General features: G+C 47.3%; 1 protein-coding gene across 1 annotated transcript; it reads right to left on the reverse strand.

The window, feature by feature from the left end:
* Nucleotides 1-601: 601 nt before the first annotated feature.
* Nucleotides 602-6,937, reverse strand: LOC139782111 (uncharacterized). The gene is made up of 3 exons (XM_071721062.1): nucleotides 6,638-6,937; nucleotides 3,564-6,158; nucleotides 602-613 (listed from the first exon to the last, which is right to left on the reverse strand). Exons 1-3 carry the CDS (start codon nucleotides 6,935-6,937, stop codon nucleotides 602-604), a joined length of 2,907 nt encoding a protein of 968 aa, XP_071577163.1.
* Nucleotides 6,938-11,511: the final 4,574 nt, after the last annotated feature.

The following is an 11,511-nucleotide window of genomic DNA, read 5'->3' on the forward strand; positions in this document are numbered from 1 at the left end:
TGTCAAAAGTGTATACAAAAGTGTAGAGCCTTCGCTGGCTCGTCTCGCACGCTGAATCCTACGATACAGGTGTAGAAAGTGTTAAAGGTGTAATGAAAAGGTGTAATCGTTCAACATGCTTCTAAGTGTTGTAAATTAATATATCGAACTGTTCTTTGACCATATGGGTCGTTTTCTGTAAAAAAACTCTATAAATTAACAATGTTAGATGTAATAAGTGCTTAAAGTGTGCACCACGTGCACCGAATCGGCTGAAGGCCTTTTATTTATTATTTTATATTAGAAATCTAAATGAAATGTCATGAAATGACTGAAAATAAGTTAATTGGGAATTGTTACTCGTGTGAGAGTTATCTCTGTGTGTTTTGATCGGCTCGATGCCTGTGTGAGTGTAACTAGTGCCGTTAAATGTAACGAAAGTGTATATTTGTCTTAAGCGCTTTAAAATATGTGAACCTTTATAAGTATTATTATTTATCTTAAACTTATATGTAATCGTTGTAGAATATGCTCAGGAATTTCTCCCGCTCGTTATTAATGTAATTGAGATAAAATATAATGTTATATAACTTAGACCGTCACTCGCGGATCGGTCGCGGATCTACTCCCGCTCCTAATATCAATATGTAAAGTGTGAATAGTGCGAAAAGTGTAAGTATTATATCCGTGACTGGGAAACTTGTGAATAACAGAAAAAATATGATGCATGAGACAATAATGTATTCTTTAAACTTCATGGTGAATGCTTTACGGTAAACAATATGGTTCTGACTCTATTTTATAGAAATATATCAATAACAGTATGCTTATTACTGCAATGGTAAATAGAATAAAAATGAATGTTAATATAATTATTTTGAATTTATCTGAGTCCATTTCAATGAATGTAATTATGTAATTTACGTGCTTGTCACTTTGACAATTATCTGGGATTTGAGGAATCTTTACAGGTAAGTATATTGTATGTATGTATTTAGTGTAAATGTCTTTTACAAACTCAATCTTATATATATATAGACTAGGTGTTGGCTCGTAGCCTTACTCGTACACTTATAATAAAACAACTCTGTTTTGAAATAATAAAAGTTCTGCACTTCGCGTGTTCCTATCTCTTTAAAACTTGTTAATCAAAAATAAAAACCTGACTGTTCGTCAGTGTGCGCTCAGCGCTAGCAAATCTCTATTCGTTATTGTTCAGGCGCGATCTCGACGAGATCGCCTGTGATGCCGGGTCGCTCAGACTTGAGCTCGGAGCGAGTGTATCTCGGAGGATCCCGTGGATGGTCGGGGGGGCAAAGAAAATAAGGCGAGTGTAACGACACAAACTTTAATGCTCGGTGTACCAGCACAAGAAAGAGAGAGCGATGATGACCTTTCCTTCCTGCAGTCCTGGCGAACTCTTTGCGCTTCGTTGTTGTTGCTGGCGTTGAAAGGGGTCTTGCACCGCTTAGGCTGCGCGTCGTCGATCGCACTCTCTGTCACACTCACAAGTCAGTTGAGATCGAAACGTTCGACTCTCCTTCCCGATTACAATTGATTCGGATAGAGAAGTCAGCGAGCGAATGAGTAACGGAGCGAGCGAGGTATGAACTGTCTTCTCGGTCTCGTTACGAGCTACTGACTCACCAGATGCGATCGCGAGGTATCGTCGTGTATATTCGGGGTTATTTATTTGCTCGTGTTGTTGCTCTCTCGCTCGCTGGATGTGCACGCAGCGAGCGCGTGATCTTGAAACGCTCGAGTTTACGCTTGAAATTCGAATATGCGTGAGATACGATCATATTTGGACTACAACAAGATTAAGGCAAATGCCTTTCAGCGGTCTGAACTTTCTAAGAACAATTCTTCAATTTCGAACATACCGCCCGCCTCGAAACTGTGGTTTCGAAGAGGAAGAAGCGCGAGCGAGTATACGATATGTCCTGACAACGTAACTTGAATTGAATATACAATAAGAAAATACATAATTCCGCCCGCCGTGACGGCGTGAAAAACACAGTAAGTTTAGTTGCTAGTCGGGGGGTCGTCGACAGGGAGTACACAAATCTGCGCGATAGGCCGGCGATATTCGGAGGCGGCCGTTTTTATAGTGACGACGCGAGTAAGGCCGTCAGAGCCGGGGTGACAGCGAGTCACGCGGCCGAGCTCCCATTTGCAGGGGGGAAGGGTCGGATTACGCAAAAGGACGAGTTGACCGTCTTGAATTGGCGGCCGTACTTTTCGCCACTTTGACCGCTGTTGCAACGTGTTTAAATAATCGGTGTGCCACAGTTTCCAAAACCGCTCGGTGACGTGACGCACCAATTGCCATCGTGAAAGGCGACTCTCAGAGAGGTGCAGGAGCGAGGGTTCGGGATTGACGGTCAAGGCGGAGCCGATCAGGAAATGACCGGGTGTTAAGCATTCGTAATCGTCCAGCGAGTCCGAAAGTGGCGTGAGCGGTCGCGAATTCAAGCAAGCCTCTATTCGGCACAGCAGAGTAGAAAGTTCCTCGAAGGTTAACATGTGTTTGCCTAGAACGCGACGTAGATGAAGTTTAACGCTTCGCACGCCGGCTTCCCACAATCCGCCGAATGCGGAGCGGCCGGGGGTATGAAGTGCCAGGCGACGTTGTCCGAGGCGGTTGCGTTCAAAAAATTAGGATCGCGTAACGCTGAGCGATACGCGGAGGTCATTTCACGGTCGGCTCCGACGAAAGTCGTGCCGTTGTCGGAGTACATAGATTGAGGAAGTCCGCGGCGAGCGCAAAACCGAGAATACGCGTTTAAAAAGGCGGGGGTGGAGTAATCGGAGACTAATTCTAAATGTATCGCTTTCGTCGATAAGCACACAAAGAGCGCGATGTAAGCCTTGCGCGAGGTCATCCCCCGACCGGCGGAGGCGCGAACGTGCACCGGGCCCGCGTAATCAAGTCCGCAATGCAGAAAGCATCGAAGAGTGGGTGAGACGCGGAGTTCGGGAAGGTCTCCCATAATTTGAGTGGGGATCGCGGCGCGTTCGCGAGCGCAGACGATGCATTTATGGATTACGGACTTTACGAGGTTTCGGCCATGTATTATCCAAAAGTCTCGGCGCAAGATATTTAAAGTTAGCTGAGGTCCGGCGTGCAGGGCCCGCGAATGAGCCTGACGCACAATAAGCATGACTAAGGGATGGGAAGCGAGGAGTATCGGGTGACGAAACGAGAACGGAAAGGGAGATTTAGTTAGGCGTCCCCCTACGCGCAGAATGCCGTCTTGGTCCAAAAAAGGTCGAAGAGCTAGTAGCGAGCTGCTGGAAGCGACAGTTTGGTTTTTCGAGAGGGCATGAATTTCCGGAAGGAACAACTCGTTTTGTATGCGTTTAAACCAAAAGGTTTTGGCGACGCTGCAATCGGTGGTGGACAGAGCGGAGCTTCGCGGCGCGGGGTTATTAGGCAGCGGCGTAGCGCGAGAGCGAGGTGCTCGACACAGGTGAATGAATTTTAAAATGTAAGCGGTAACGCGAATTAGTTTCGGCCACGAGGAGTAGCGCGAGGCGAGATCAAGGTCCGGTTCCGGATTGACGCATTGCAGGGCTGTAACCTTTTCCTCAAGGGGAGCGTCCGGGGGCAAAGTAGTTTCAGTTAGTGGCCATTTTTCATCGTCGGAGGTCAGCCAAGTGGGCCCGCGCCACCATAGGTCGTGACCCAGTATCTCATCGCCGAATATTCCGCGCGAGCCGCAATCGGCTGGATTGTCCTCCGTGGGCACGTGGCGCCATTCCGCGTGCGGCAGCAAGGATTGAATTTCCGCGACGCGGTTCGCTATGAAAGTTTTCCAGCGCGAAGGATGCTGCTTAAGCCAGGCGAGTACGATCTTCGCGTCTGTCCAACAATGATACGGTAGGCGAGCGAGATCGAGGGATTCGCGAACGAAGTGTATGAGCCGCGCGAGGAGCAATGCGGCGGAGAGCTCGAGTCGGGGAACGCTCAGTGGCTTGAGAGGCGCGACTTTTGACTTTCCGGCGAGCAGAGTGATCGTTATCTCACCGGACGAGGAGACAACTTTGAGATAAACGACCGCAGCGTACGCGACGTTCGAGGCGTCCGCGAACCCGTGAATCTCGGCTCGGAGGTTGTCCGCGCGAAGACCGGTCCAGCGAGGAATTTGTAGCGTGCTGAGATGAGATAGTCGAGAATACAGTTCCCGCCATTTCGCGAGGAGGGTTTCCGGAATAGCGTCGTCCCATTCGACTCGCGCGCGCCAGAGCTGTTGCATAAATATCTTTGCCGTTATTGTTACTGGAGTGACCCAGCCGAGAGGGTCGTAAAGCTTGGCGACCGCGGATAAAATGGCTCGTTTGCTATGCGGGGTGACATCCGATAGTGATACTCGGAATTCGAACGTGTCGGTGGCCGGGTTCCACCCTATGCCGAGGATTTTTATCTGTTCGTCTTGTGCGAGTTGTTTGTGGCAGGCGAGGCCGTGATCGGTGGCGTCGAGATCCGATAGAAGGGAGGGGGTGTTGCTCGCCCATTTCCTTAACTCGAAGCCGCCGCGTCGCAACAACGACACGAGCTGATCACGCGCTTGCCGTATGCGAAAGATATCGTCGGCACCGAATAACGCGTCGTCGACATAAATACTGTCGCGAAGAATGAGGACCGCGAGGGGAAAGTTCTGACCTTCGTCGAGGATAAGTTGTTCCAAAACGCGTAGGGCTAGATAGGGCGCGCATATCATTCCGTAGGTTACCGTAAGCAATATGAACAAAATTAACGGCTCGAGGCATGAACGATTCCAAATGATGCGCTGATAATTCACGTCGCGAGAATCGATACGAATTTGGCGATACATTTTCGCGATATCAGCCGAGTAGACGTAGCGGTGTTTGCGCCATCGCATAATAATCGATGTAATTTCGCGCTGCAGTTTCGGACCGACATGGAGGTGGTCGTTCAAGGAAGTTCCGTTGGAGGTGACTGACGAAGCGTTGAATACCACACGGAGATGGGTGGTGGAGCTGCTCTCGCGGATCACGCCGTGATGCGGAATATACACGTGTTGCTCGGTTTGATCCGAAGGAGCGGCCGCGGGTTTCATATGTCCCAGTCGCTCGTATTCTTCCAAGAACTCGCGATATTCCTTTTCGAACGCGGGTTTATCCCGGAACCGGCGCGTCAGGGCCTTTAGCATTTGTTCGGCGCGGGGCCTGGATTCGCCGATCGAGATCGGAGGGCCTTTCTTAAAGGGGAGACGAACAACGTATCGGCCGTCGGGGTCGCGGTAATGAGTGGCGCGAAAATGCTCTTCGCAGAGAACGTCTTCGGGCGCGGGAGTCGGTTTTTGCGGAAGCTCTTCGACTTCCCAGAACCGGCGGAGTTCCGCCTCCAATGTCGGGGAATTGAACAGGTGATGAGCGGAAATACTCGGGAGGGCGCGATTGACCGACGAGGACGCACCGATCGGTCCCGAAATTATCCAGCCCAAGACGGAGTTCTGAGCAAGGGGCAGCCCGGGATTTCCCTTTCGAACACCGTCGAGAATTATGTCGCTGTAAAGATCTGCTCCGATTATAATGTCGATGGGGCAAAGACTGGTAGGATCTTCGTCTGCCCACGGTAGGTCGGACAAATGCGATAGGGAAGAGAGATCCACGTTCCGCTTGGGAGTGTAAGAGGTCAAGGATTTTAATATGAGCGCGGTGGTTGACAACGACGGAACGAGAGATCGGCGTGGGGAAACGAAAACACGGGTAATGTGAGTCGGGTAATCGGAAGAATCCGAGTCGACATGCAGCGCCGAGTGATGTTTCTGATGACATGCGCGACAAGAGTATTTGCTTGGACAAGCTTGGACTGAGTGCTTTGCGCTTAGGCAGTTGAAACAGCGTTTGTGCTGCTTGACGAGTTTGCGACGTTGACTCGGATTCTTTTCGCTGAATATCGGACAACTGTTAATGAAATGTTGCGCGGAACATAACGGACATTTCGCCTTTGAGTTCGCGGAAGCGGTAGCGCTGTGAATGCGCGAGGCGGTGGCGGCTTTCGGAGCGGCTTTAGCTGACGGCGAGGGAGAAAAGTTCTCGAGAGCGCGAGTGCGCGAGTCTAAGAAACGACGGAAGTCATCGTATGAAGGCGGGTCATCCTTGTCTCCTTCCTTTAAGTTCCACGCCTTGCGGGTGACCGGGTCGAGCTTCTGCGCGACGATGTAAACTAACATGTCGTTCCAAAGTTCGGTCGGCGTTTAAGATTTTCGAGTGAAGCTATCGCGATATTGACTTTGTCATGTAAGGCGCGTAATTCGGAAGCGGACTCGCGCGAGAGAACGGACAAATTGAGGAGAGAGGAGAGATGCGCGTTGAGAGAACGTCGCTTGTTCTCGTAGCGCATAGTCAGCGTTTGCCACGCGATTTCGAAATTGTCGGCGGTGACTGCGATGTTCGCGATGCATTCGGAAGCGCGGCCTTTCAAACACGAAGACAAGAAGTGCATGCGCGAAAAGTCGTCGAGCTCTTTGTTCTTACGGATAAGCGCGGTGAATCTATCGCGGAATTGTTCCCATTCATCGTAATTGCCGTCGAAAGGGGGCAATCGAATGGGCGGAAGATGCGAGAGAGAGAAGGCCGAAGTGTCCGTACGCATGGTCGACGCGGCGAAAGAGTGATTGGGACTCACTACCGGTTCCAGCTCTTCGAGGCACTCGGCCATGTAGTCCAGGGCGGTTTCGTAAGCGGCGTTCGTCGTTTCAAAGTGGTTCTCCTTGAAGTAGGGGAGGGTCGCTCGTACGTCTGCGGGGATCGTCCTGGCTAGGGCCGCATGTCCGTGCAGGAACTGGTTCCAAGTCTCCTTAAGTGACGAGATTCGGGAACGGATTTTGGCGGGAGAGAGATTGTTTCTCCCGATCCTTTTGAAGTTCTCCTGAAATCGCTCGATGATTCGCTGGAGCTGCGGCTGTTCACCCAGTTGCTCCGTCATGTCGCACTAGAGTGTCGCCTCTTGAATGTCTTGCCTGTCTCCGCACGCGCGCCGAATCCGGCTCGAAGGACCAATTTGTTCAGGCGCGATCTCGACGAGATCGCCTGTGATGCCGGGTCGCTCAGACTTGAGCTCGGAGCGAGTGTATCTCGGAGGATCCCGTGGATGGTCGGGGGGGCAAAGAAAATAAGGCGAGTGTAACGACACAAACTTTAATGCTCGGTGTACCAGCACAAGAAAGAGAGAGCGATGATGACCTTTCCTTCCTGCAGTCCTGGCGAACTCTTTGCGCTTCGTTGTTGTTGCTGGCGTTGAAAGGGGTCTTGCACCGCTTAGGCTGCGCGTCGTCGATCGCACTCTCTGTCACACTCACAAGTCAGTTGAGATCGAAACGTTCGACTCTCCTTCCCGATTACAATTGATTCGGATAGAGAAGTTAGCGAGCGAATGAGTAACGGAGCGAGCGAGGTATGAACTGTCTTCTCGGTCTCGTTACGAGCTACTGACTCACCAGATGCGATCGCGAGGTATCGTCGTGTATATTCGGGGTTATTTATTTGCTCGTGTTGTTGCTCTCTCGCTCGCTGGATGTGCACGCAGCGAGCGCGTGATCTTGAAACGCTCGAGTTTACGCTTGAAATTCGAATATGCGTGAGATACGATCATATTTGGACTACAACAAGATTAAGGCAAATGCCTTTCAGCGGTCTGAACTTTCTAAGAACAATTCTTCAATTTCGAACAGTTATTAAAACATTCTTAAATCTATCTCTTCTGAGTACATTATATAAAAGGAATTAAAGCTGCGTGTACACCTGCTGGTGCACTTGATCTACACCTTGGACCGGTGTGCTGTTGTCGCTTGATTGCGGCTCTTGCCGCACCTCCTCCTCTGCTTGTAATATTTGGCTCCCCGGGGACGTGCTCACCACGAATGGCGTTTCTCCCGTCGCCCACAGCCTCTGGACCTCCTCGTCGTCTGTCACTGCTCGTCGGTCATGCTCGGCAGCGTCCTGGATCTGCGTCAGGTTCGCCTGAGACCCTTCTGATCGCTCCTCGATCGGCTGATGCACCTGGCTCGGCTGCACCTCCTGCTCCTCCTGCACCTCGCTCGTGTTCTCGGGGTCGTGGGACATAGTCTGCGTCTCCACGAACGATTCCCGGCTTAAATCGGAAACGGGTGTTTTAACATGCGGTTCCACCTGTACGTCAGTTTTATCCGATACTAAATTTGCTGCATCTGCTTCTTGCTCGAACACAACAGGGATATCGAGGATATTTACGCCCATAACCTCTACTGCTTCTTTCATCTCTTCGTTTTGTGCACAATTCATATTTTCACTGCTTGTAGCAACAATAGATGCTTCAAAAGTGGAATTAACATCCACCAATAAGACCGTAACATCAGTGTCATTACATATTTCGTCGTCGTCTTCAATGTCGACGAGCCTGTTCTTTCCCGGAATAGCTTTTTGTAGGACAATTTCTTTTCCCTTCATCATATTAGAAAGGACATGATCTGAAGCACAGGCCTTGTTCAAGGCTCGGCGCAAACACTCGGCGTCGGACAAATGTTTTTCTTTTATAAATTTGATACGTTGTATCGTTCCCCAATTATGCAAAAAACTTTGCGTTCCATGTTCACAACTTCGTTTGAAGTTGAATGTATATCGAAATAGCAAAAAGTATTTGAAACTAAGGAATATGAAATGACTGGAATAAAAAATATATTAATAATAATAAACACGAAAACATATATTACACTAAATTAAGTAAATGAGATCACTGAATTATATAACTGCAAGAACTAAATCAATGAGATCACTGAACTATATTATACTGCAACAACTAAATCAATGCAACCACTTTCGAACTCGTATCACGGTCTTCTTCTTCTGATTTTACCATAGACGTATATAATAGACTAAGCATTTCCATTGGAGATCTTCCGACAAGATCTGAAGGACAGAAGATATGCTTGCAGTGGCGCTTTCCTTTTCTAACATTTAGGTTAGGATACGATTAGAAAAGGAAATCGCCACTGCAAGCATATCTTCTGTCCTTTAAATCTTGCCGGAAGATCTCCAATAGGAATGCTCAGTCTATTATATACGTCTATGGATTTTACGTATCACGTCAACTGGTAACCAGCAGTGATGCAAACTCGAGCCCGCGCACGGCCGCTGGTAACAGTGGACTAGATCTAACAACGATCGTTGCTAAGCAACGATCTTCTTTTTCCACTCTTGTTGTCTCGCTCGCTCGTGATCGTCATATAGGTATCCTTGGGTGCATCCACAAGCACGACCGCTCACTGAGTACTCTTAATCGTCATAACTATTGAGAATGATAGAAGAACGTGAAATTCCTATCGTTTCATGCCCAATGTGTTTTTTTCAGTGTGAGTTAGAAAATCAGTTAATGAAACACGTTGTGCGTTTTCATAAGTATGATTCTGCATTTAGAGTTCAATGTAACCATAATGGTTGTGGCGCAACTTTCCATAAATGAAAATCTTTTAAACAGCATATCCGCAGAAATCATCTAGATAATTTGCAAAATGTAGATAGTGTAGATAATCCAGAAAATCCAGATCCAGATGTAGATAATCCAGAAAATGTGGGTGATGTATTTCATAATAATGCGCAAAAAGAAGGCCCAGATAAAGATGCAGGTAAGTTCCCCATTAAAAAATTGGTTAAGTTGCATCGCGTTCATTCCGTACACACACTATATGTTTGTAGAGATGCAACAAATAGTGATTTTAAATTAAAAAAAAATCATCGATTTGACGGAGATTTGGTAGTACATTACTTAAGTACAGTTCATATGCTAATATCACGCAAACTCTCAAATACCCGAGATATTACTTCTCCATTTTTTGTTTAGTTTTATTTATTATTTTGTAATTAAAAAACAATAAAAACTATAATATTACATTTAAGTAATACGTTAATAGTTTAATTATTATTCAGTTGCTAATAATATATAAATATAAATAAATTTATAAAATTATTAATTATTTTATTAAACTTATTTATTACTGTGGCAGCATGCGCCACCATTGGTGCACGCTCGCGCGGCGCCTGCATTACCGGCAGTTCGCGGCAACGCCGCTAGGCGTCGCATCGCCCGCGCATTCTCTCACGGTCAAAATTCCGCATCGACTAGTATAAAGGGAGACCCCCTACGGGACCGAATCAGATTTTCTTAGGCGCCAGTCGCCTCACATAGAAGCGCCTAGTCGCTCGGTAAATATAGCGTTAATCGCTCATTCTAGCATTAGCTTGCTTTTTGACGGCGCCAGTCGCCTTAACCAGGTCTACACAGCGCTAGCCGCTACCACGGCGCGAGTCGCCTTAGCATCCAATCAGCGCTTGGTCGCTCCTTCGGCGCAAGACGCCTGTCAACTCAAGCGCTAGCCGCTGACACGGCACGAGCCACATTGCCCGCTTGGCACAGCGCGCTCGGTAGCTTTCACGGCGTTCAAACGCCAGCCGACCAATCACAGCGCTCGGTCGCTTTCACGGCGTTCAACACCAGCCGACCAATCATAGCGCTCGGTCGCTTTCAACACCAGCCGACCAATCACGGCGCTCGGTCGCTTTCAACGCTTGACGGCCAATCACAGCGCTTGGACGCTCTCCCGGCGCAAAGACGCCATTACCGGCAGCAGCGCGTGAATGCTCACCGACTCAAGGCGCTAGTCGCCCTCGGCAGTAGCACACGATCGCTTGCTGCCTTCCTCGACGTACAGACACCTCCGGCAATAGCGCATGGACGCTCGCCAACTTCCTAGGCGCACGGACACCTTCGACATCCACGGAAACCAGCCCAAGGAAGGAAGGAAGAAACGCGGTCACGCAGACCAAACGAAGAGGAGGCAAAATCTTTTCCAAGCCAAATGAGATTCAAACACTGACACAATAACACTTGTAATTATGTAAATATATTCTGTTTATACCAGATATATAAATTGTGTCGCCTCTGTTTCTATCCTCCTTTGCGATTCACGATTATTGGGCCAACTCCTACTCACGCACCAATAGATTAAGGTAGAATACCGTATAGAAATAAGTAGTAGCGCCCATAATTACTAAATAAAATTATGATGTATACTTTTTTAGATGGAGGTTGTTATAAAAACAATAAATGGAAAACAATAATTGTTTCTAAAATGATTACATTTTACAAATAATTCTCGCAATTTTTATTTTTTAACATATTAAACAAAAAACATATTTGAGAATACTTACAATGCTATTAAATCGGATATTAAATAGGATGCTATTAAATCCATTCGTTAACATATACTCGTACATATACTAGTTGAGTGCTTCAATTTTTGTTAGAATAATTAAATATGTTTGATTTGCGATTGGATTAACAAAAGGGACAGAAATTTTCTTGAATGTAAATCAAATATGTTTTTTGTTTTTAATATGTTAAAAATAAATGTAAAAATAATTTATTTATCAGAGTGTGTTCACTGTAGAAACAATTACTGTTTTCCATGTTTTTATGACAACTATTATCCAAAAAAATGTACGCCATAAATAATTTTATTTCGTAAC

The sequence above is a fragment of the Temnothorax nylanderi genome, unplaced genomic scaffold (assembly GCF_030848795.1).
Source record: "Temnothorax nylanderi isolate EJ_2023f unplaced genomic scaffold, tnyl_v1.0 TNYL_tig0388_pilon, whole genome shotgun sequence".
NCBI classification, from domain to species: Eukaryota; Metazoa; Arthropoda; class Insecta; order Hymenoptera; family Formicidae; genus Temnothorax; species Temnothorax nylanderi.